At 47.8% G+C, this 22991-nt stretch overlaps 6 protein-coding genes across 9 annotated transcripts; 4 read left to right on the top strand and 2 right to left on the bottom strand.

Moving 5' to 3' along the window:
• Positions 1–21: 21 nt before the first annotated feature.
• Positions 22–1562, top strand: LOC128265664 (luc7-like protein 3). 2 transcript variants are annotated; one of them, XM_053001845.1, is made up of 2 exons: positions 22–152; positions 211–1562. In XM_053001845.1, the coding sequence occupies exons 1-2, from the start codon at positions 127–129 to the stop codon at positions 1205–1207; spliced, it is 1023 nt and encodes a 340-aa protein (XP_052857805.1). In that variant the 5' UTR covers positions 22–126; the 3' UTR covers positions 1208–1562. The 2 variants fall into 2 exon arrangements, with proteins under 2 accessions (XP_052857805.1, XP_052857806.1); XM_053001846.1 differs by having other exon boundaries at positions 112–152; positions 215–1562.
• Positions 1563–1758: 196 nt separating this feature from the next.
• LOC128265662 (dual specificity mitogen-activated protein kinase kinase dSOR1) lies at positions 1759–4798 on the bottom strand. Of its 2 annotated transcripts, none has more exons than XM_053001843.1 (4): positions 4300–4798; positions 2943–3573; positions 2145–2471; positions 1759–2038 (listed from the first exon to the last, which is right to left on the bottom strand). In XM_053001843.1, exons 1-4 carry the CDS (start codon positions 4407–4409, stop codon positions 1925–1927), a joined length of 1182 nt encoding a protein of 393 aa, XP_052857803.1. In that variant the 5' UTR covers positions 4410–4798; the 3' UTR covers positions 1759–1924. The 2 variants fall into 2 exon arrangements, with proteins under 2 accessions (XP_052857803.1, XP_052857802.1); XM_053001842.1 differs by having other exon boundaries at positions 2943–3582; positions 4300–4797.
• An 865-nt stretch (positions 4799–5663) lies between these two features.
• LOC128265665 (TM2 domain-containing protein almondex) lies at positions 5664–6905 on the top strand. Its single transcript, XM_053001847.1, has one exon. It carries the CDS (start codon positions 5748–5750, stop codon positions 6597–6599), a length of 852 nt encoding a protein of 283 aa, XP_052857807.1. The 5' UTR covers positions 5664–5747; the 3' UTR covers positions 6600–6905.
• A 398-nt stretch (positions 6906–7303) lies between these two features.
• LOC128265659 (la-related protein 7) lies at positions 7304–9553 on the bottom strand. The gene is made up of 2 exons (XM_053001838.1): positions 9187–9553; positions 7304–9125 (listed from the first exon to the last, which is right to left on the bottom strand). The coding sequence occupies exons 1-2, from the start codon at positions 9455–9457 to the stop codon at positions 7570–7572; spliced, it is 1827 nt and encodes a 608-aa protein (XP_052857798.1). The 5' UTR covers positions 9458–9553; the 3' UTR covers positions 7304–7569.
• Positions 9554–9939: 386 nt separating this feature from the next.
• LOC128265652 (titin) lies at positions 9940–17326 on the top strand. Of its 2 annotated transcripts, XM_053001831.1 has the most exons (8): positions 9940–10296; positions 10366–10533; positions 10609–10789; positions 10864–11167; positions 11245–12207; positions 12283–15127; positions 15616–16315; positions 16608–17326. In XM_053001831.1, exons 1-8 carry the CDS (start codon positions 10251–10253, stop codon positions 16774–16776), a joined length of 5376 nt encoding a protein of 1791 aa, XP_052857791.1. In that variant the 5' UTR covers positions 9940–10250; the 3' UTR covers positions 16777–17326. The 2 variants fall into 2 exon arrangements, with proteins under 2 accessions (XP_052857791.1, XP_052857790.1); XM_053001830.1 differs by having other exon boundaries at positions 11245–15127.
• Positions 17327–17554: 228 nt separating this feature from the next.
• On the top strand, positions 17555–22471 carry LOC128265654 (uncharacterized). Its single transcript, XM_053001833.1, has 5 exons — positions 17555–17640; positions 17704–17853; positions 19092–19477; positions 19717–19896; positions 20289–22471. Exons 1-5 carry the CDS (start codon positions 17565–17567, stop codon positions 22350–22352), a joined length of 2856 nt encoding a protein of 951 aa, XP_052857793.1. The 5' UTR covers positions 17555–17564; the 3' UTR covers positions 22353–22471.
• Positions 22472–22991: the final 520 nt, after the last annotated feature.

The following is a 22991-nucleotide window of genomic DNA, read 5'->3' on the forward strand; positions in this document are numbered from 1 at the left end:
GTTTATGTGTTTATATACAACTTACACAGCTGTTGTACCCCACTCTGGTCGCACTGCTTTAATTTGTTTTCAGTGGGGGATTGTATTTTTCCCAGCCTTTGGTCACACTAATCAAAACCACCATACATGGAAATGGATGCCGAACTAACAAAGTAAATATTTATATTTAAAGTTATTAAATAACTAAATTAACTTATGTTTTGGCTTTAGCCAGGCCATTGCCGAGCTGATGCGCGAGATAGAAGGCCAGAATCCCAGTTTACCCAGCCACAAGCAAGGCGAACGCAAAGTGAATCCACTGGGAAAAACGAATAAGCGCTTTTTGGGCCGCACCATTAACACGGCGATTCGCCACAATAAAAGGGAAGACGAGCGCACACAGGCCAATTGTCGGCAAAAGCTGCAGGATCTGGATGATATATATGAGCGAAGGCAGTCCAACCACTTCTACAATCGCGATGTCCAGAGGAGCAGGAGTCGCAGTCGAAGTCGAAGTCGTAGTCTGGAGAGGAAATGCAGCAGAGTTGGCCACAAAAAGGACAAAAGGCGAGGCAGCAGCAGGAGGCGGAGCAGCAGCAGCAGTAGGGACTCTAGCCGCAGTCGCAGCCGCTCCCGTCGCAGGAAAAAGCACAAAAAGAAGGCCAAGAAGCACAAGAAGTCCTCGAGGAGGCGAAGGAAAAGCAGCAGCAGCAGCAGCAGTAGAAGTAGGCATGGAGAGGCCATGCCCATTGCCCCACCTTCGGAAATGTTCCTCCATCATTCCAAGCAAATGGCTGCGGCCGTGGCCATGGTCTACGGCCAAGTTCTCCTTGGCAAGGGCCAAAAGTTGGCCAAGGAGCGTTCATCTTCCTTGAGCGATATAGTTCGCGAGCTGATGTCCGATGATGAAGAGCCGGAAAAATCGACTAAGACACCCATTGTCCTGTCCTGTTCATCCAGCGACGAAGGGCCACATCTACTCACCATTGATGTTAGCTCCAATTCCTCCGCGGAATGTTTGGATACCGATTCCGATGGCGAGGACAGCGCTGGCAGCTGCATAAACCTAGAAGAATCCGAGTCTGAGAACGATAGTGATATGGAAATAATCGAGTGCCATGACGAGCAGCCCAAGGAGATGGCATCCGCATCTGCACCTGAAACTGAAACCTGCAATGAAGAGCAACAGGTGGACGATCTTACCACCGTGGACCTGACTGAAGATTAATTAGGCTTAAATTATAAGTTAGTCTAGCTAAATTATCTTTTATCAGAGATATATATACCACTTAATATATATATTAGAATTTGTAAAATAAGCTATGAAAGCGACTAGTCCTTTGAATTCATAATGACTCATTTATTTTCTACTATTATTTAGTGCTACATATCCACCTAAGAACTAGTCCAAAACTAGTCTAAAATCACTCAGTTATTATATATATTTCTGGTAAATGCTGTTGTACCCGAATGTGCCTGAAGTATAGAACAAATATTCTTGTAATACTGCTAGAGATAAGTATATCAACAGCTGTATTAACTTATTTTCTTTACACTTGAACCCTGAAATTATTAAAATGTTTTGAAGTTAAGAAAATACATGTTTTTTACTCAAACAAAAAAAAAACACTTTTACTTAAGTTAAGAGACAACTTATGTGAGAAAGAAATTCTAGGTAAATTACAAAATGTGTGAGGAATATTTAATTTAATATTACCCAAATATTTTGATTATATTGATCGAACTGTGCCCAACCGCATCGCAAAAATTCTCGCACCGTACATGGTATGACTTCGATTTCTTTATTTTCGATTTAATAATAATAATAGTTCAGTTGGTTTTGCCTTGCGCCGAACAAAGAGCAAATGGTATATGGGGAAATGGGAAAGTGGGAAAGTGGGGATGTGGGGATGTGGATGGGCTGCATCTGCACCTGCATCTGCGTCTAGTTGGGCGACGTATTCCGCTTTGGCGTCGACGGCGGCAGATCCATTGTCTTGCACACCCAGCCGGATATATCCACCTCCTCCACTTCCGCCTTGCGAATCCACGGGTGACTCTACAAAAGATATATATATATATATATATATATGTATATATACTGTATAGTTTATATGCAGAAATTGCGAATTGCGACGCGAGGGATAAAATGGGATGAGACTTACCAGCAGGGTCTTGAGATCGGCCCGCTCGTCGGGCTGCTTCTTCAGGCAGATGTCCACGAAGTCCTTGAACTCGCTGGAGAATATCTTGTGCTCCAGCTTCGGCGGCGGTTCGTTCACAATGTAGTCGAGCAGCTCGAAGATGGCCATTGCCCGGGGCTCGTCCGTCGGCTGGCCGCCCTCCTCCGCGTTGTCCGCGAATATGGACTCCAGGGTGGCGGTGTTCGGCGGCGGGATGGGGTACATGCCGATGGCCATCTCCACCAGCGACAGGCCCAGCGACCAGATGTCCGACTGCACCGAGTAATGGGTGCCCTGCAGTCGCTCCGGCTGCAACAAATAGTATAGTTTACCACATGTCTACTCATATATTACATCTTTGTGTACATTCTGTGCCTCGTACGCGTTTCTAGAATCTTTTGTTAAGCTCGCCCCTTCCCCTTTGGGTCTGGGAGTTCTCAAAACTGCCTCATGACGTTACATTTACAAAAAGAATTTAAAAAAAAACAAGCACAAATCTCAGTGTACAGTCGAGAATAAGACAAAGCACTAAAAAGAACTATGTTATTGCTGTTGGTAAAACAAAGAAGCAACGAAACAATATTTTAGAGTCTATTAAATCGAGAAATTGCATGACCTGGAGATTGGCAACATAACATAACAGCGATTTATGTATTCATTTATACATTTTTTCCTTTAACCGTTGAAAAAAATATATATAACAAATTAAAGAAAATAAAAAATAATAATAATTATAGATACATATATACTGCATCTGGGTACTGGGGCAGGACAACTCACCGACATATAGCTGCGGGTGCCCACGAAGGAGTTGGCCATGGAGTCGATCAGTTGGCCGGAGACGCCGAAATCACAGATCTTGATCTCGCCGCTGCTGTTGACGAGGATATTGCTCGGCTTGACGTCCCGGTGGATGATGGCGTGCTTGTCGCGCAGGTAGCTCAGACCCTTGAGCACCGCCAGCGTGATGCGGCCGAGGATGGACTCCGGTATTCGGCCGGCCCGCTTGAGGATCAGGTCCAGCGAGCCACCGTCCATGTACTCCATGCAGATGCTGATCTCGCCGTCGCTGTAGAAGGCGCCGTAGAAGCCAACGATGTGCGGGAAGTTGCATTCGTGGAGGACTTTCAGTTCGCGCAGGATCTGTTTCTTGATCGCCGGCTTCACCTCCAGGTGGATCAGTTTCCTGGCCATGATCAGGTGTGTGTGCGTGTGCCGGACCTTCATCACCACGCCGCCGTTGCCCGAGCCCAGTTCGCCCAGCTTCTCCAGATCCTCGTCCGACAGCTCGCCGATCTTCTCCTTCTGGCTGAGGAACACCTTGATCCGCTTGCGCTCCGTGTCGTCCATGTCCAGTCCCTCCAGCGTCTCCGTCAGCGCATCGATGCTCGTCTTCGGCTTGCCCAGCAAACTGTGTGTGCTTTAATTTAACCTCTTAATGAATTTTTGCGAACCAAAACGAAAATGTAAAGTGTGCAGGCAATGGGAAGTGGAATGAAAACGTGGGAGTTGGGATAATGTTATATCATATTGGTACTTCCCTATGCTAAAAACATCAGACAGTTACCTAAGAAATATTTTAAAACAAAATTAAAGCTATCATTCTGTAGCTCAAAGAAGGCATTCTCAAACCTTAACTAGATTTTTGTTTTTATTAATTTACTATTAAATAACAGAACATCGATTGATACAAAATTAAGCGCAGTCACTCCAACGCTTTTTGTTCTAATCATTTGAATTATATTTTACAGATAATATCCCAATTTGGAAATATGTTCCCGTTAGCAATTAATTAATAATGTATTTTTTCTAATAAACTGTTCTCGCGGTGTACCTGTTCTTGTGACCGTTATTGCCTATAGTGTGTGGGTGCATGTGTGCGTCACGTTCAAGGAGTGACACCTACACCAACAAACCAAAAGAGACTTCTCTCTTTCGCTCTCTCTCTCTCTCTCTTCCTGGATTCCATGGAATCAATCAATTGGCCGAAGTTAATTAGCCACCTGACACCCTGGAACAAGGATTTGCCCTACTCCAATGATAAATATACAAAAACGAAATGGGATGGGCAGTGGGGGAGGGGTGGGGACAAAAAACAAGTAATTTATAAGGGGAATATCAAATGTATCATATTTACTCTGTGCCCGAAGGGGTTTTGAACGGCGGCGTCGGCGCCACTGTGGCGGCGGCAACAGTTGCCTCCGTATTTACCGGCGGCAGCACCAGATTCAGCTTGTTTTTCGACATTTTAACTATTTAATACTATATTCCGTGGTCACCGATCAATTATAGAATACAACAATAACAAAAACAATAATAAAAAAAAAAAATAAATAAATAAAGATAAGAGAGCAGTCCAGTGGCGTCCGAAGAGAGGAGTTGAGGGGCGGGGCGAGGGACGTCGGCGCGGGGGAGGAGGCCAAGTGGAAAACTTCCGTTTGTTGGTCTAGCCGCTTGTAATTTTGCACTCCTTTTTGTTTATGTTTTTTTGCACACACGATAGCACTTTCGAGCCGACCACAATAATAACAAAACGGATAGTTTGTGTTATTTTTACACCATACACAGCAGGCGGCTGCAAAAAATTTGCCGACTTTTTAGTTTTTTTTTTCTTCGCAAAAGACGCAGTATGACCAGGCCGTGCAACCAAATCCCGTTTCAAATTTGTCGACTATCATGGAGTGCACTTTAAAAAATTATGAACTTAGCATTGCAATTGGCATTGAAAATATTTCTTCTATTTTTTACATATTAATTTGTTCTTTAACCCAAATTTAAGCGAGAAAAACTAAAAAAAAAATGTTAGGTCATCTTTAATTCCTCAAAAACTTCTATGTGCTTTAAATGTATGTTAATTTCTTTACTTAAAAAAAATAAACACAACAGTTTTTATTGTATTCAGCCAAACAGAAATTACTCTAAATATAATTATTAATTTTTGAGCGAGATTTATTTTCCAATCAATATTTTTGCTCAAGTCGGACAACTTTCTTGAAAGAGATTGTTTTGTTAGCTTAGTAAGCGATGTAAAACGAACCAAAAATTCAATTTTAATATGTCTTTTAATATAACTTTTAAATTAAACAAATTAAATATTTTGATATTGCCTGATTTTGTTTGTAAGCTAACAAGCAACATATATATGTATTTCCAAAATGCGGCAAAAAAAAAAGGGTTTCCCAATTTGGGCGACAATTTTTAAACAAAAATATATTGCTAAAAACTAAATCAATTTATTTGTAAAACTATTTTTGGGCTCAAATAATAGTTGATTGGTTGTGATTATTATTATTAAATAATGTTTACGGTTCCTGCAAAAATACTTAAATCAAATCTGTTTTACTAAATTAGTTTTAATCAAAAATTGGTATTTGCCCATGCACCTATGAAATCAAACTGTTATAACCACTTTATTTAAAATAAATTTAAAAATAAAAGTTTTTATCCATGCATTGGAATGTGAAGCTATGCACGTCCGGTAATTTCTTGCCACCGGTTGACGGTCACACTGCCACCCACACCTACGGTTCCGCGAAAAGTAAAACAATAACATTTCCGGCTTGCCATCCACCTAATCTGACCAAAATGAGGATGCAACGCCAGTGCATTGTGGTCAACATGCGATCGGCCATCGTCCTGATCATGATCTTTGTGCTGACGGGGATCAGGAACAGCGAGACGGCCAGCGGGGGCAACCAAATGGACTTGTCGGACGCGAAAGGCGATCACAAGGACAACAGCAATGCGAGTAATGGCAACAATGGCAACGATAACGAAGTGTATGTGCCACCGATTGTGTCCACCATGGTGGCCAAAAATGGAGGATCCGGTGGCCCCCTGGACAACATCACTGCCTACAGCAGTAGCAGCAGCAGCAGCAATGGTCATAACAACAACAACAACATGTTGTGCCCGTACGACAAGGAGACACCCTGCGACCGCCTGCACTTTCCGTGCATCCGGTGCAACTACAACTACGGCTGCCTGTACGGCCGGGACGTGAACGTGACCTGCGAGATCGTGGGCAACGTGCAGTGCCAGGGCGAGCGGAGTTTCCAGCGGCAGATGAGCTGCCGCTACTGCTACCAGACGGAGATGTGGCAGCAGAGCTGCGGCCAGCGCTCCAGCTGCAACTCGGCCACGGACAAGCTGTTCCGCACCAACTGCACGGTGCACCAGGACGTGCTCTGCCTGGGCAATCGTTCCTTCACCCGCAATCTGCGATGCAACTGGACGCAGGGCTATCGCTGGAGCACCGCCCTGCTGATAAGCCTCACACTGGGCGGCTTTGGAGCCGATCGATTCTATCTGGGCCACTGGCAGGAGGGCATTGGCAAGCTGTTCAGCTTCGGCGGCCTCGGCGTCTGGACCATCATCGATGTCCTGCTCATCTCGATGCATTATCTGGGCCCAGCGGATGGCTCGCTTTATATCTAGTTTAGTCGTTAAGTAGCCAAAAAGTGTAGACTGTAAGCTTAATATTTCCATTACCATGTAAATAGTAACGAAGGCATATGTAACCATTAAATACTGTAAGAGGGTGACCCATGGGTGTGAATGTTCCAAAGAGCTTTACAACTTTTGCAAAACCATGTACATACATCGTTAGAAAAGGTATCCAGTTAACTATGCTAATTATTTGTCTGTAACTAGCGCAATATTATACAACCTCTTCTTATTTTTTCTTTCTTTTGATCGTACTTATAGAAAAATATAAATTAAATATCATGGATAAACAACAAACTTCACTTTAAATGAAAACTAAGGGCTGGATTGGATTTTTAAAGAACTAAAATGCCAAATTCTTGTAATATTTAAATATGTTAGATTATCTCTTGTCAAATATATGGTTTAAAAAATATATATTTTATTTTTAAACCTTGAAAATTATTTTTTGTTTTTCATGTATTTTATATTTCCTGCTTACTATAGATTTTACAGGCAAATAATCTAAAGTATGTAAATATTATAAGAATTATTATAACTATTTATAGCCATCTCTTTCTTATTCCTGTAAGATCGAAGGTATAATTTTTCCTTTTGCTTTGCAATTCATATTATATATTATTTTATGTCATTTTTATTTTACTTTGTTATAGAAATTAAAATTCTTTTAATTATTTTTAACAATTAAAGGCGGTTTATTGTAATCCACAGAATTACGTTTCTTGGCAGTTCCTTTAAGAAATTAAAATGAAAATAGAAACAAATTAGAATATTGTGGCAAAAATGTATTACTGCTGCTTTTTCGTGTCGCATGCTTACATTTACACATTTGCTTTCTAAATTTCTTCAAACAATTTAGAAAGTTCTGTGAAACCATTCATTTGGTTTAAAAACGAGCCCAGGAATTTTGCTTGCCTATTTCCATACAGTTTGTGACCTTATAACTAGACCCCGAAGCGATTTAATCCATGGCGGCCGCCTGTACTTCATCGTCGCCATCGTCGAACTTGATGTGCTTGGCCAGCAGCTTGGAGATCTTCTCGCGACCGCGCTTCTGCTGCACGCGCACCTTTTTCGAGAGTTTCGCCTCGCGATCCTGCTCGATTTTGCGCCAATAGAGCGTCTCCGGCTGGCCGGCCAGCACCTTCAGCTGCCGCTCGGCACAGTTGACCTGGCGCACCAGCTCCTCGGCGGCGGCGGGCGTGGCCAGGCGCAGTTGGGCCACCTGATCGCCCTCCTTGATGTCCACGTACTTAATGTCCGGATACTGGCGCATGTCGGCCTTAAACTCCTTGACATTGGTGCAGGGCTCCAGCAGCGAACACTCCACAATCAGGCCGGGCTCGTATTTGAAAAGAGGCGTGCGCTCCTGCGATGGCTCCTCGGATTTGGTGGACTCCACGCCGCCGGCGCCGTAGAAGTTCATGTTCATCTTGTGCACCGCCTTGCGTCGCTTGGCCGGCACCGGCACCGCCGCCTCCCCGGCAGCTTCGCCGCCTTCGCTGGGGATCTCTGGACCGCCGGCTTCCTCCTCCTTATTGGCCACCTCGGGCAGCTGCGAGGGTTTGGATTGGCTCTGGTTCTGGTGCTGCTGCTGGTGGTGGTGATGGTGCGGCTGGTTTTGTGGGTGACTCTCACGCCACAGCTTGACTTTGGCCTCGCTGATCAGGCGACGCTGCAGATTCAAGTACTTGTTGCGCAGACTGCTCCAGCTGGTCTTGGGCAGCACCTTGAGCTCCAAGGCACTGGGCTCAATGTTCGGCTTGTCCACAATGGCCTTCTTCTTGCGCTTGCGACGACGCTTCTTGGCCTCGCCGTCGGTTGGCTCTGTTTTCTCCTCCTGATCGGTGGTGGCTTCTCCAGCTGCTGTGCCCTCTGCCTCCGTTTCGCTGGACGTTCCCTCCGCCGTGGAGCTCTCGCTGGGCTGCTCCTCCTCCAACTTGACCCGTTTCACCTCGGGACCCGTTTCGGTGATGGCCACAGCCTCTCTCTTCGCATTCCGCTTGAGTAGCGGTGGCGGTGGCGGCGGTTCAAGCGTATCATTCTCGTCGGTTGTCGGCTCTACTTTCTGTTGCAGCTGCTGCTGCTGCTGTTGCTGGAAGGAGCGCACGCTGGCCAGTTCGCCAGGATCTGTTTCCACGGAGAGAACGCCCTGGACTTGGGAAAATGCCTTCACAGCCTTCTCCACCGAGCCGGCCTTCTCGAATTCGATGAAGGCGAACTCCTTGATCTTCTTGGTGCCCGGATAGTGGGGCAGCGAGACGTAGGCCACCGATCCGTAGCGGCTGAACACCTCCTTGAGCCAATCGTGGCTAGCATTGGCGGGCAGGGCCTCCACATACAGCGTCTTGTCGTTGACATCGCGCTGATCCGGAAGCTTGGTCTTGCGCCTCACCTTCAGCTTGGTCTCGTCCAGTTCCAGGAGCTGGGAGTTGCTCAGCGCCTTGGCTATCTGCTGCACATCCTGGGTGAGCGTCTTGATTTTGTTGAACGTGAGGAAAATCTCCAGGGGCACATCTGAAATGGGATCCCTCTGTTAGCGTTGTTTTGGCTGGGGAAAGCACCCTGCCCCACTTACATGGATCCTGCTCTACGTAGCGACGCAGGAAGCGATCCTTACTCAAGTTGGCGTCTCCGAAATAGAACTCCATTTGGCCGCGAATCGAGTTGAACAAATGGCGCTTCCGTTTGCGTCCTCCATCCTTCTTAGCCGGCGTTGTGTTGTCCGCCGCCGGTTCCTTGGCGTTTTCCTCGACTGGCTCACTGGATGCGGCAGTATCGGGCTTTTCCACCGGCGTGGCGGACTCCTGGCCCTCGGCCTTTTCCTTCTCCGTGCTTTTGGCAGCCATTTATAGCCGGAAAACCATATAAAACTCGGAAATACCTTTGCTTATGGCAATTGGCTTTTGCTTTTTGCGCTAGCTGGCAACGCTGCGTAGCTGTAAATTGCAGGGTTGTCAGATATTCGCAACACGCCCTTATCGATAGTTTACAGCACTCTATGTATCGATCAAATTCAACGAGGAATAGCTACAAGGTTTAAATAACATATCAAAAGATATAGTAAAGTTTGAAAAATTATCGTTATATTTCTTTTAGAACTTTTTTGATAGTCATAAAATTCCAAATATGACTCAACTAATAATAAATAAGCAAAATTCAATAAAACTTTATTTGTCACAACTTGAATCTTAAAAATTAAGTGTTTATCCATTTTGTTATATATATTACGTAATTTTTTTTCGCTCTGTGATTAAGCTCGATATTAAGCCGAGCCCAAAACGATATTCGAACGCGGTGGCAACCCTGTTGCGTTGTTTTGGCGGGCGGCAAAAAAAAAAAACAGATGCTATGCTAATGCTAACCTATGTGTGTTGTACAGTGCTACAATCGGCAACAACAAAACGAAAATAGTCGGCAAATAAGCAAGAAAATGTGTTTGTGCTCTCGCTAATAAAACAACCAAACCAATTCCCTGTATCACCTGCAATATATAAGCCGTTAAGAGTTGCGCCCAAGGAAGGTAGTAAACCATTAAGAGAAAAAAGAGCAAAGGAAAGGAAACGAAACGAAAGGAAAGGCATTTGTATTCCAGTTTGAGGATTGGAAGGTGATGCTCCGCTGAGCCGGGAAATTCCAGCCATGGAATCGATTGTGCTGCATTCGGATGTGGCGCGCTTGGTCCTGGGTGAGTTTCGTTTGTTGCTCCTGCTGCTGGATCCGTGAATCATCCATTATCCATCATATGCATATGTAGGCTATCTGGTCAACCAGAATCTGAAGCGGGCGGCCCACACGCTGTGCCGCACATCGCCGCACCTGCGCCACGAGTTCCTGGCCCTGAAACAGGGCCTGCAGACGCACAACTTCCTTAACGGCGGCCTGGAGGAGATCATCTGCGAGCATGTGAAGATCACGGGCTTGGGTGAGTGTTTGCCGCCGCTCTAAGGTACAGTCCTCCTGATTGAAACTCCTCTTCTTTTTCCTCCCTATTTTGCAGTGGCCAGTGCCGTGCAGAAGCTGCCGTTGGAGACGCGCCTGCAGCTGCAGCAGCTGAAGCTGTCCGAACGGGTCAACGAACTGATAGGCACCGCCGCCGAGAGGAGCAGCTGCACCAATGACAGCAGCAACCAGGGCCCCGAGTCCAGCATATCGCAGTCGCATCGCAAGAGGAGGCGCTTGTAATTATATCTACATGTTGGGAAACTTCCTAAGAACTCTCTTGTTTACTATCATGATTATTAACCTTCCACAGACGCACTCAATCCCCAGTAAATAGCCTGTCCTCGCCATCATTCAGCAAGCGTCCGCGTTTGCTGCCGCCGCACTTCTACTGCAGCATTAACCGTGAGAAGATCAAGCTCAGCTTTATGGCCAGCCAGGAGAATCAAGAGGATCTGGGGGAGGAGGAGGAGGACGGGGAGGACGTGGAGAGCACCACGGCTACCGATGACTTGGAGGAGGAGGAGCTGCTGCCTCCCGGGCCGCGCAACAATTCCACGCCGCGTCAGGTTCAAGCCGAGTCCAATCCCCTCGTGCTCACGCCGCAAAGCATGCCCGTAAGTGGGTTAACACCCAGCTGCGTCAGTTCATCTGGTGATGGAACGTTTGACTAAAGCATTTCGCCATTTTCCAGGAGCTGGCCAGCGCCATTATCAAGAACCAGGACTTTCAGGAGACGCTGGTTAAAAACATAAACGTGGCACTGCAAACGGTGACTGTGACCAATCCGGCGGTGAGTTGCGATGCCATGCTCGATGGTCTGGTGAAGAACATACTGGAGGCCACCGAGAAGGATCCCTCGTTCGATCGCATCATCCAGGAGGTGGTGATCGGTGATGAAGAGCCTCCAGCGGCAGATGAGCTAGCCCTTGCCGCCGCCGTTATTCCCCCTGCGGCGGCTGGTCAATTGAATCCTCCGGTGGATGCCGTAGAACCCGTGCCGCCGCAAACGCCGCTCATCATTCGCACCGCCGTGGCAGCCTCCGCCACTGGCAGCAATGCGGATCCCAACTTCTCCATCTCCAAGCTTATTGTACTGAACTCCAACGAGAGTGTGCAGAAAATGGTGGCCGGCATTGACACCTCGAATGTGAGCTTCACCAGCGACGGCCTGAATCTGAACTTTGCCGATCCGACCTCGATGCTCAGCGAGGCGGAGGCGGCGGCTGCCGGTCAGGTGTGTGTGGACGCCACCTCCGGGCAGCTGACCTTTCCCATGTACCTCTCCAACGGCGGCCTGCTGTCGCACCTTCCCTTCCTGGTGAACAACGAGTGGGTGGCCCAGCAACTGGGCCCGGATGCCTTCGCCAACGTGGACGACTCGCACATCGAGATCTGCCTGCCGGAGCCGATAACGCTGTCGGCCAATCAGCTGCCGCCCAATTCCATAATCATCAACAGTGCCCAGAAGCAGCCACCGGCGCAGCCAAGCGTGCAGCCGCCCATCCAGTTGATAAGGGAGGGCGAAAGGGCGCAGAAGGAGGCGGCGTCCAAGGAGGCGGCGGGGGAGGAGCTGCGCAAGCTGCCGCCCGCCTCCCTGGACTCCTCGCGTCAGGTCATGGAACGCGTGACGCCCTCCACGGCCGGAATAATCAATGTAAAGGCCTTCCGTAGCTTATCCACTCCCCGAAAGAGAACCTCGCATGTACGAACTTTGACTTTCTCCCCCAAGGTCTCCGCCGGTGGCGTCCTGCATCCCAATACGCCGCTCTCCACCCGGCGACCTGGTTTGCTGGCCAAAGCCAAAGAGAAGCCCATTATCAACCATGTGGAGATCATACAGCCAGCCGCCGCCAGCGATCTCAGCTCGAACGAGGGCTTAGGCGGTGTGCCACCACTTTTTGCCATGGAGGAGTGCAGCAATCAGACGGTGATCAGGGCCAATCCGCCTGCTCCTGCTCCTGCTCCTGCTTCTGCTGTGCCCCTGGTGGCCACGCCCAAAAGAAAACAGAAACGTCAGGCGGCAGTCAAGGCCTGCAAGCGTATCATCTCCCAGGCGGAATCGGAGTCCAAGCCGGAGCAGGATCTGGATAAGAATGTGCCCCGAAACACATCCGCCTGCAGCACATCCTGCTCCACGCACGATGACAGTGCGGAGGCCAGCAAGGAGAATCTCCAGGAGCAGCAGCAGCAGAAAATCGATAAAAAGACAGACGGAGGAGTAGGAGGATCCTCCTCCTCCTCCCTGGCCAATCGGGAAACTGAGCTGATCGAGAGCGACATGGCCGCCTGGCAGCGCCAGTTGCATGGCTCCAACTCGGACCTAGAGAATCGATTGCGCGAGATCAACTCCAAGCGCGAGGAGGTCAAGAGCACGGGTCGCGCCAGGCGTCCCAAGAAGAAGGAATCGACGCCCGCTACAACTGCTGCTGCACGAGCACGAAAAACCAAAGTGATGGCCAAGAATCAGGTGAAGAAATCAATGCAGCGCAGTGGCGCTGATGCCACGGAGAAGATCAACATCAAGATAGTCACACCGCAGAAACCCAAGGCGCCCAAAAAGAAAAAGGTGTTGGAACTCAAGGAGGAGGTCATAGAGGAAACACTGCTGGAGGAGGAGGTCATCGAGGAGACGCTGCTGGAGGAGAAGGAGAAGGAGAGGGAACAGGTCAAGGAGAAGGAACAAAAACAGGAGCCAAATGAGCTGGAGAAGGCGAGGAATCACGATCGGGAGCAGATAAAAGCCTTGGTGGCCGAGCAGGCGCCACCCAATATGGCCATGTTGCTGGACACGCCCTTCAAGGCATCTCCCAGAGCCAGTGAACCATCCACCACCACATCCCAGGGAGGAGAAGGAGCACCTGCTGCTGCAGCTGCTGCTGCTGTTGCGGCTGCCATTCCACCCACTCCGGGCATGGCCATTCCACCGCTGGACACGCCATATGGCAAGCTGCCCAGCAGCAGTTTTCTCTTCGGTTCGGACACCAAAAGTATTATGGATACGCCCCAGCTGAGCGCCATTACTCCGGGATTCCGTTTGACCCCGTTTGGCCAGATGCCCGGCACGCCCGTGGGCAGTGCCGCCAAGACGGATTACTCCTCGGGCAGCTCCTACTATCGCCCCGACGAAGCGGAGCACACGGATGCCAATGCGCAGTGCGCAATACAGCAGTGGGAGGAACTGCAGGAGAAGAAGCAGCCCATAGGTGGGTTTAAGGACAAGGACAAGGAAAAGAAGATGGAAACGGATGAAGAGCCTACTCAGCAGGTAGATAAACCTCTAGAGGAGGAGGAGGAGCTTCCGGAGGACCACAAGCTTACACCCAAGAGACCAGAAATGCAGGAAGAAGAGATGGTTGAAGAAAAGCCTGCAGAGCAAGCACCAGAGGTGGTGAAGCAACCCGTTGTGCTATCCCTGGAGCCCACTGTCCTGCGACGCGTGCGTTCCTTTGGCAGCGAGGCGGTGGACAGCGCCGAGTCCGCTGCCGCCGGCTCCTATCCCTCGGACCAGCAGCCGCACTACAAGCTGCTGCCCGGCCTGCCGGAGGCCATCATCGAGGGCTCCGGCAGTTCCAGCTCCTCCTCCGCCACCAGCTCCTCATCCTCCTCCAGTTCTAGCTCCAGTTCCTCCAGCAGCTCCTCCTCCAGCTCCTCCTCCTCGCAGAGTTCCCACAGCGAAAAGGAGGAGGGGGAAAGCGATCCGGAGGAGGAGGAAGCCGCCAAGGAAGCTGGCCAAGTGCTGCTCAACATTGACCAGCTGTCCAATATCAGCAGCACGGAGGACGAGGAGTGGCTGAAGGCGGCCTCCGACTTGCAGGCGGATGCCGGCCTGCCCATGCTGACCATTGACAGTCTGCCGGGTCAGCTGGTCAGCCAGGACGGCGAGGTGCGCTACCCCATACGCAACTGGCTCACGCCCAGCAAGGAGCAGCAGGCGGACACCAGTGGGGAACTGCGACCACCAGCACCACCACTGCCTGTGATTCCGCCAGCAGATGCTGTTGACCCTCCACCACCGCCACCTCCTCGGCCAGAGGCCGCGATCCTCCAGCAGCAGCACCAACGCGAGCAGCTGGACGAGAAGCGGCAACGCGTGATGGCCAAGTTCAAGCAGCAAGCGAAGCCGCCGCCGGCCAGGATGCAAAGCAAGAAGGCCACGGCCACCAGGAAGCTCACTGCCATGCGCGAAACTGCCAAGCTGGCCAATCCCAGCAGCCAGAAGTCGCCCAAAAAGCGGGAGCACCTGGAGTCACTGAAAACGAAGGGGGCCCGCAAGGAACTGGAAACGACGGAGCCCTCGGTCGCCATGGAGGCACCCAAGGATGCGCCTGCAGATCCACCAGCCAGCAAACTGGATCCCGCCCTGCTCATGGCCCTCAATCTATCCGCCAAAAAGCAGGAGCCCTCAACGATCGCCACCACCACCACGAGCATTACCAAGCCCAAGGTGAGCCGTGCTGCGGTGGAGATTGCGGCACAGCCTGCGCCGGCCAAGCGGGGACGTCCCAAGAAGCCGCAGAACGCAGAGCCGGCCAAGACCTGCATGCGTCGATCCTCGCGGCTAATCGACAATAAAAGTGAGTGATTCTAGTGCCAGAGAAGTTTGTTAGAAGAGTAACCTAGAGTACCTAGATACTTGTTTTTAGGTACAATTTGTTTGGTACCCTATACTTTAGGTTTACAAATCGAAGGCTAGCCTTTACCTAACCTAACTTTGTTATACCCGTTAACAGTAGAGCAAAAGTATGCAGAGTTTGGCCTAAATACCTAAATACCTATTTTTATGTACCTTTAACCTTACCTAGGTTGCAAAATCTAAGGCTATCTTTTACCTTACCTAAGTAAAGATTTTTTGTAACTTAAGAATAAGCCATGTTAGATTTTTAGGTACTGAAATATTTGATAGGATATTTGAAAATTCGCGGTAGATGGCGCCACCTGAAACTATTGTTTTCCAGGGGCATAAGTAATACAAATTATGTAATTTAAAGTTGAGTAGTCTAGGCAATCAACACTATATCGTTTCTTCTTGATTCGCACTCTAATGTTTGCAATTTCCATTTAGCTCCTGCCCCCGAGGAGCCCTTTAAAGCCATTGGCGACGATCCAACGAAGGCCAGCACCAAGAAGCCGATGAAGAAGCGATCCGAGGCCAGGGTGCCCTCCTCCACGACCGCCAGTGCTGCGGCACTGCCCATGGTGGCGGAGGCGGAATCCACGCAGCGGTCTCCGGAGCAGCAACAGCGGAAAGTGGCGATGCCGCCAGCCAAGTCACAACCACTGCCTCGCCAGGATCCCCATCCAGATCCCCATCCAGATCCCCATCCCCATCCCAATCCGGATAGCGACTACGAGCAGGACATGTGCTTGAGCAGCAGCCAGGAGCGTTGTACCTTCAGCTTCACCTATGCGGACAACGGACCCAAGCCCAGCAATCCAGCAATGATGGTGCGCCAGCCGGCCAGCTACTTCCAGAGCTACCAGCGGCTCATGATGACCGACGACGAGGAGCTGCGCACGATGCGCATCGCCCAGGAACAGATGATCAATCTGGGCCAGCAACTGGCCAGCGTCATTCGCAACATACCCAAGAAGCGGATACGCCGCCTGACCAGCAATAGTGGAGCCACAACTGCGATGGGAGCAAGTGCAACTGGCACGGAGGTCGCCGGAGATCAGCCCTCGGCCACGTCCACGCCGCTGACGGGGAAGCCTCCGTCCAAGAGCGAGCCGCAAGATGATGATGATCTGGAGGTGGCTATCATGTAAGTGGTAACAGAACCAAGGGAGCACTAAGAAAAGTTAACATTTGTTGGTTAACCGAAATATATCCAAAATTATTCAGAAATTAATGGTGATGGTTTTTAACCGGCACAAGCTAGTTAATGTTAAGTTCTGCTTTTAATATGTTAATGCATTCTTATTATTTTATGTAAGATCCCTCCAGAAATCCACTTCTTTGGGGCCTTCAAAACTTAGGATAACTCGTTGTGTTACATATAATATAATATTAAACTCTGTTTTAATGGCATATTACCTTCCTTTTTATCGAAACAGCAACTCGTCTCCAAAAGCAGCGAGCAGCAGCAGTGGAGGTGGAATCGGAAAGGAAGTAGACGATGAGACCCCCGAGAATCCTGCGCAGCAGAAGGATCCGCTGAACCAGAACCACAGCGTGGAGATCGAGGACATCGAGTCGATACTGTCGCATCTGCACGGCACCTGATTGCAACTCCATTTCAGTTTTGAATGTTAATAATATGTACACCTAGAGAATCGCACGAAGCTCGTTGGCAATCAGGGGAGCACTCTTCTCTCAGCTTTTTAAGCTCTCCTAGTTAAGTGTAGAAAGCAGAAATCGGAAACGAAAACGGAAACAGTTTTGATATGAATTTAACCATTTAAACCAATTAATTTTAGACATGCGTAGTGTGTTACTCATGCAAACTGCAATCTTGCATCGTTATCATTAAAGTATTTATTTTCGCCGTAAGTTGAGACGGAGCAGCACAACCTGCTCACACACACACAACACACACCACACACAACATTCACAAGAATATCCCAGAAGAATCGCTAATTTATGTTTCATTATTCACATTCGTACATATACAATATCCTTATATAGAAATATATATATCGCTGTACATTGATAGCCAAGTTGATTTAATTGTTAAGGCTCGTTTTTTTTTCTCTTATGCATTAGTAAGGCCCCGAACGAACAAAAGTTTATGATTTGATTTGATTTGATTTGATTTGATTTTGTACACCATCGGATAATGTGAATATATAAGGAAGCTAATCCAATCTTGACTTCGACTTGACTTTTCTGTGTGGGAATGGAGGCCTGTCATTCCAGCTGCTGAAATATGCATACTGCCCATTGATGGGCACCGCACGCGAATAATAATTGACATAATTGGGCAGAAATTGGAGGCACTTGCCCCATTGTCCCATTGTCCTAACACTGTAGGGATTTAAATCCCGGCAAGAAGTCGGGGCAATCGGTTGGCCATGGAGCTGCTTCTACTCGCAACACTCGCACTCACACTCACCGTTGGCCAAGTCAGCGCGGAAACTCTCAAGATTAGTGGGTGTTCTTGGAAATTCGCCTCGATTGCGGCGGAGTTTAATTTCTGATTACTCCTAACAGCCTTCTGGATTGAGCCCGTTCAGCGGGCGGAATTCGATGCGGATATGGTGGTGGTGCTCAAGGAGCTCGACGCACTGCGTCTGGATGTAAAGGTGGCCGACACATCCTTGACCCTGACCCGATCGCAAGATGGCCTGGACATGGAGCGATGTGAGTAATGAGGGGTGAAGAAAAATTGAGAAGCATTAACATGTGGTGGAATTTGGCATTTCCAGGGAAAAAGAAAAAATTTGTTTTCACAACAATATAAGAAAATTACTTAAAATTTTTATACCCTTGCAGAGGGTATTATAATTTCAGTCAGAAGTTTGCAACGCAGTGAAGGAGACGTTTCCGACCCTATAAAGTATATATATTCTTGATCAGCATCACTAGGAGAGTCGATCTAGCCATGTCCGTCTGTCCGTCTGTCCGTCTGTCCGTCCGTTTATATGCAAACTAGTCTCTCAGTTTTAAAGCTATCTGCATGAAACTTTCCCAAAAGTTGTCTTTCTATTGCAGGTAGTATATAAGTCGGAACGAGCCGGATCGGACGACTATAGCATATAGCTCCCATAGGAACAATCGGAAAAATAAATGAAAAAAAATTATAACTTTGTTGTTTTTTAATTTTTTGTTTAGTTCTTCGACATATAGTAATGGTAAAATATTTCCGATTTACGGTTTAAATTTCATCAAAATCGGACGACTATAGCATATAGCTCCCATAGGAACAATCGGAAAAATAAATGAAAAAAAATTATAACTTTGCTGTTTTTTAATTTTTTGTTTAGTTCTTCGAGATATAGTAATGGTAAAATATTTCCGATTTACGGTTTAAATTTCATCAAAATCGGACGACTATAGCATATAGCTCCCATAGGAACAATCGGAAAAATAAATGAAAAAAAATTATAACTTTGCTGTTTTTTAATTTTTTGTTTAGTTCTTCGAGATATAGTAATGGTTTAATATTTCAGAATTACGGTTTCAATTTCATCAAAATCGGACGACTATAGCATATAGCTCCCATAGGAACAATCGGAAAAATAAATGAAAAAAATTATAACTTTTCTGTTTTTTAATTTTTTGTTTAGTTCTTCGACATATAGCAATGTTTAATTATTTCAGAATTATGGTATAAATTTTATCAAAATCGGACGTCTATAGCATATAGCTCCCATAGAAATAATAAAAATATATAAAATAACTATCTAATAATTGAGCTGCAAATAATCATAGTTTCAATGTTTTTTTTTAGCACATACTCAAGTAAATCATAATTTAAATGTTTTCAAAAGTATTTAATTAATGCAATAGCTGCAAGGGTATATGAACTTCGGCTTGCCGAAGTTTGCTTTCCTTCTTGTTTTTTTTATTGATTATTAATTTGCAATTTTCTTCGGTAGTCTGCGAAATCCTATCCACTGCTGGAACTAGCGCCGTGATTGACCTGACTTACCGCCACTGGGAGGAGGGATACAACCTGGTGCGCTCCCTGGGAATCGGCTATGTGCGTCTGGAGAGGATCATGCGACCTTTCTTGGACATGTTCGGCGACTTTATGCGCCAGAAGCGGGCCAACAACGTGGCCATGGTCTTCATGAATGCCCGCGATGCCGGCGAGGCGATGCAGCAGATGCTGGTCGGCTATCCCTTCCGCACGCTCATCCTGGACGCCAGCCAGACCGATCCCGGCCAGAATTTCCTGGAGCGCATCCGGGCCCTGCGTCCGGCGCCCACCTATGTGGCCTTGTTTGCCCGAGCTGCCGCCATGAATGGCATTTTTGAGAAGGTTAGTGAGTGGTATGTTAGTTGGGGAATAAACCAAGAACATAAATCAGAATGTATAGGTTAGTATTTATTTGTTTATGTTATTCTTATTGTATTTTTTTTTTAAATTTTTTTTCTTAATAGCTTATCCTTAGGGTATTTTATTCATAGGAAATTACCCAAATTATTGTAGAACCTAATCCCGTTCGTAATTCGTGCCCTCGGGATCTGTAACCATGTAACTTCCTTACCAATCCGCAGGTGCAAAAGGCTGGATTGTTCCAGCGGCCCTTGGAGTGGCACTTTGTGTTCCTGGACACTCGGGATCGGGTGTTCAAGTACAGGCGCCAAGCGGAACTGTGCACCCGGTTCACATTGAGTCCGCGTGCGATCTGCCGATCGATGCCCATGCCGGATCTTTATTGCGGAAGTGGATTTACGGTGAGTCGGGACTACCCATTCATACTTCACAATTTTATTTTTACTGCAATTAAGAGAGTACTATAGTAAATTTAGTTTGTAAAAAATATTAATTAGAAATATTAAAATATTAACCCGCCATTCTAGTATTTCGTATTAAATAATAATAATACAATAAAAATATAGTTTGTAGTGCTAATATTGTTATATTACCCAAAAATGAAAGATAATAATATAATTAAAAAAAAAAAAAATTATCACTAATTTTTACTATAGCGGTGGATATGAGCCCGCCATTATAGTATTTCGAATTTAAATGTACTTCAAATATTTGCAACATATATTTTTTTTCCCCTAAAATTGGAAGACTTTGTAGTATGGCTAATCGCTCCTCCAATCCCAATCCCCTCCAGATGCAGCGCGCCATGCTGTTTAATGTGCTGCGCAGCCTGATAAATGCGGCGCAGCTGAGTCCCGTGTATCCGAGTGCCAGCTACCAGGACTGCAATGCCACCGCCTCATCTTCGGAGGTCGGTGAAGGCGGTGCCTTGGAAGGGGACCACAACTGGCTGGACATGGTGCACTGGAGCAACTTCCTCACGTACGCCACGCCAGGGCAGCACTATCAGGACTCATCGCAGAGTCCAGTGCCGGGACTGAGTTTTGCCGTCAACATATCCGCCGGCTACTACAGTTCCGAGCACGAGGCCAAAACGGATCTGGCCGCCTGGTCGTCGGCGGCCGGAGAGATGCGTCTCCTCAACGAGACAATCAGTCCGGCTCGCCGTTTTTTCCGTATTGGCACGGCGGAGAGCATTCCGTGGAGCTATCTGCGCCGGAACGAGAACACCGGCGAATTGCTAAGGGATCGCAGTGGCTCGCCCATTTGGGAGGGCTACTGCGTGGACTTCATCATGCGCTTGTCGCAGAAACTCAACTTTGAGTACGAGATAGTGGCGCCCAACCAGGGACACATGGGTGAGGTGAATGAGCTCGGCCAATGGGATGGCGTGGTGGGTGATCTGGTGCGTGGTGAAACGGACTTTGCCATAGCCGCTCTGAAGATGTACTCGGAGCGTGAGGAGGTGATTGATTTTCTGCCACCCTACTATGAGCAGACGGGCATATCGATTGCCATACGGAAGCCGGTGCGCAAGACGTCGCTTTTTAAGTTCATGACTGTACTTCGGCTGGAGGTCTGGCTGAGCATCGTGGCCGCTCTGGTGGGCACGGCCATTATGATTTGGTTCATGGACAAGTACTCGCCGTACAGTTCGCGCAACAATCGCGAGGCCTATCCGTATGCCTGTCGGGAGTTCACGCTGCGGGAGAGCTTCTGGTTCGCCCTCACCTCGTTCACCCCCCAGGGTGGTGGCGAAGCACCCAAGGCCATTTCCGGCCGCATGCTGGTGGCCGCCTATTGGCTGTTCGTGGTCCTCATGCTGGCCACTTTCACGGCCAATTTGGCGGCCTTCCTCACCGTGGAGCGCATGCAGACGCCAGTGCAGTCGCTGGAGCAACTGGCTCGCCAGTCGAGGATCAACTACACGGTGGTGAAGAACTCCGACACGCATCAGTACTTCGTGAACATGAAGTTCGCCGAGGACACACTGTACCGCATGTGGAAGGAGCTGGCCCTGAACGCGAGCAAGGACTTCAAGCGGTTTCGCATCTGGGACTACCCCATCAAGGAGCAGTATGGACACATACTGCTGGCCATCAATAGCTCCCAGCCCGTGCTGGATGCCCGCGAGGGATTCGCCAATGTGGATGCCCACGAGAACGCGGACTATGCCTTCATCCACGATTCGGCGGAGATCAAGTACGAGATCACGAGGAACTGCAACCTCACCGAGGTGGGTGAGGTGTTTGCGGAGCAACCCTACGCCGTGGCCGTCCAGCAGGGTAGTCACCTGGGCGACGAGCTGAGCTACGCCATCCTGGAGCTGCAGAAGGACCGCTTCTTCGAGGAGCTGAAGGCCAAGTACTGGAACCAGTCGCGTCTGCGCAATTGTCCCTTGTCCGAGGATCAGGAGGGCATCACTTTGGAGAGTCTGGGTGGTGTCTTCATCGCCACCCTCTTCGGCCTCGTCCTGGCCATGATGACTCTGGGCATGGAGGTGCTCTACTACAAGAAGAAGCAGAACACGCTGGAGATCACGCAGGTTCGTCCTGTGGGGGATTTTTTTGGGGATTCGGGTGAATCCTCGACAGCTCCGCCCACGGCAACCAGCCTCACAAAGCAGGCCTGGCACATCCCACTGGCGGCGGCGGAGGAGGAGAAGGAGCAGCTGCAGCTGCAGCTGCAGCAGCAGCAGAAGGTATCGCCACCACCCTCCTTCGAGGCAGCCACCTTTCGGGGCCGCAAACTGCCCGCCAGGATCACCCTGGGCGATGGCAAGTTCAAACCCCGTCAGGGACTCTACTCGCGCAGGAACCTCGGCGCCTCCGACTCCTACAGTGGCTACATGGAATAGGAACCTTCGTTTTGGTTCTCCTCCTGCACCTAGTCCATAGAAATTGATTGACCGAAAAAAACATTAATAAACTAAATGATTAAACCAGGGACCATAAATGATAATTATTAATTTAAATTTAAAAACAATTTGGTTTTTTTACATAGTTTGTTATTTAGTGTTTCACACTTTGGTGAATATTTTTTAGTGTTTTATTATTATTATTTAGTCGCTCACAAAAAAATTAGTTATGACCGAAAAAAAAGAAAATCATAAAATAATAATTATTTATTGAGCTATATTTATTTTTTTTACCAAAAATTATTTTAACCAAAAATCAAGACATAAATTTTATTTTAATTTATCATTTATAATAATTACGGTCCCGGGCTAACATGTAAAAATCCAACAAAAATGTAACGACTTAATACATTTTCTTAAGTAGCGATATTCTTGATTAAACATATTCACTAGAACCCCATATAATTTCATTAATTATTTTAAGTATCAAAAATGCTTAGAGGTTTTGTTATTTATAAGAATATAGAATTCAAGAATTTTACCCTTCAATCCCAGTACAAAGTGTGGTTGCTTTTAGATTTGAAAAATATTCAACAAATTTAATAGAACCGCTTATAATGTAAAGGTTTTTCGATTTTT

Source organism: Drosophila gunungcola, unplaced genomic scaffold (assembly GCF_025200985.1).
Source record: "Drosophila gunungcola strain Sukarami unplaced genomic scaffold, Dgunungcola_SK_2 000145F, whole genome shotgun sequence".
NCBI classification, from domain to species: Eukaryota; Metazoa; Arthropoda; class Insecta; order Diptera; family Drosophilidae; genus Drosophila; species Drosophila gunungcola.

Bases quoted from the DNA above. Each gene is read 5' to 3' on its own strand.
- LOC128265664 (XM_053001845.1), top strand. From the start codon at position 127: ATGGAAATGGATGCCGAACTAACAAA. The intron at 153-210 runs GTAAATATTTAT...TTTTGGCTTTAG, and splicing joins ATGGATGCCGAACTAACAAA to CCAGGCCATTGCCGAGCTGA.
- LOC128265662 (XM_053001842.1), bottom strand. From the start codon at position 4,409: ATGTCGAAAAACAAGCTGAATCTGGTGCTGCCGCCGGTAAATACGGAG. The intron at 3,583-4,299 runs GTAAATATGATA...GTTAAATTAAAG, and splicing joins AAAACCCCTTCGGGCACAGA to CACACACAGTTTGCTGGGCA. The intron at 2,039-2,144 runs GTAAGTCTCATC...TATCTTTTGTAG, and splicing joins CCGATCTCAAGACCCTGCTG to AGTCACCCGTGGATTCGCAA.
- LOC128265665 (XM_053001847.1), top strand. From the start codon at position 5,748: ATGAGGATGCAACGCCAGTGCATTGTGGTCAACATGCGATCGGCCATC.
- LOC128265659 (XM_053001838.1), bottom strand. From the start codon at position 9,457: ATGGCTGCCAAAAGCACGGAGAAGGAAAAGGCCGAGGGCCAGGAGTCC. The intron at 9,126-9,186 runs GTAAGTGGGGCA...ATCCCATTTCAG, and splicing joins CTACGTAGAGCAGGATCCAT to ATGTGCCCCTGGAGATTTTC.
- LOC128265652 (XM_053001830.1), top strand. From the start codon at position 10,251: ATGGAATCGATTGTGCTGCATTCGGATGTGGCGCGCTTGGTCCTGG. The intron at 10,790-10,863 runs GTAATTATATCT...AACCTTCCACAG, and splicing joins CATCGCAAGAGGAGGCGCTT to ACGCACTCAATCCCCAGTAA. The intron at 15,128-15,615 runs GTGAGTGATTCT...ATTTCCATTTAG, and splicing joins GCGGCTAATCGACAATAAAA to CTCCTGCCCCCGAGGAGCCC.
- LOC128265654 (XM_053001833.1), top strand. From the start codon at position 17,565: ATGGAGCTGCTTCTACTCGCAACACTCGCACTCACACTCACCGTTGGC. The intron at 19,478-19,716 runs GTTAGTGAGTGG...ACCAATCCGCAG, and splicing joins TGAATGGCATTTTTGAGAAG to GTGCAAAAGGCTGGATTGTT. The intron at 19,897-20,288 runs GTGAGTCGGGAC...AATCCCCTCCAG, and splicing joins ATTGCGGAAGTGGATTTACG to ATGCAGCGCGCCATGCTGTT.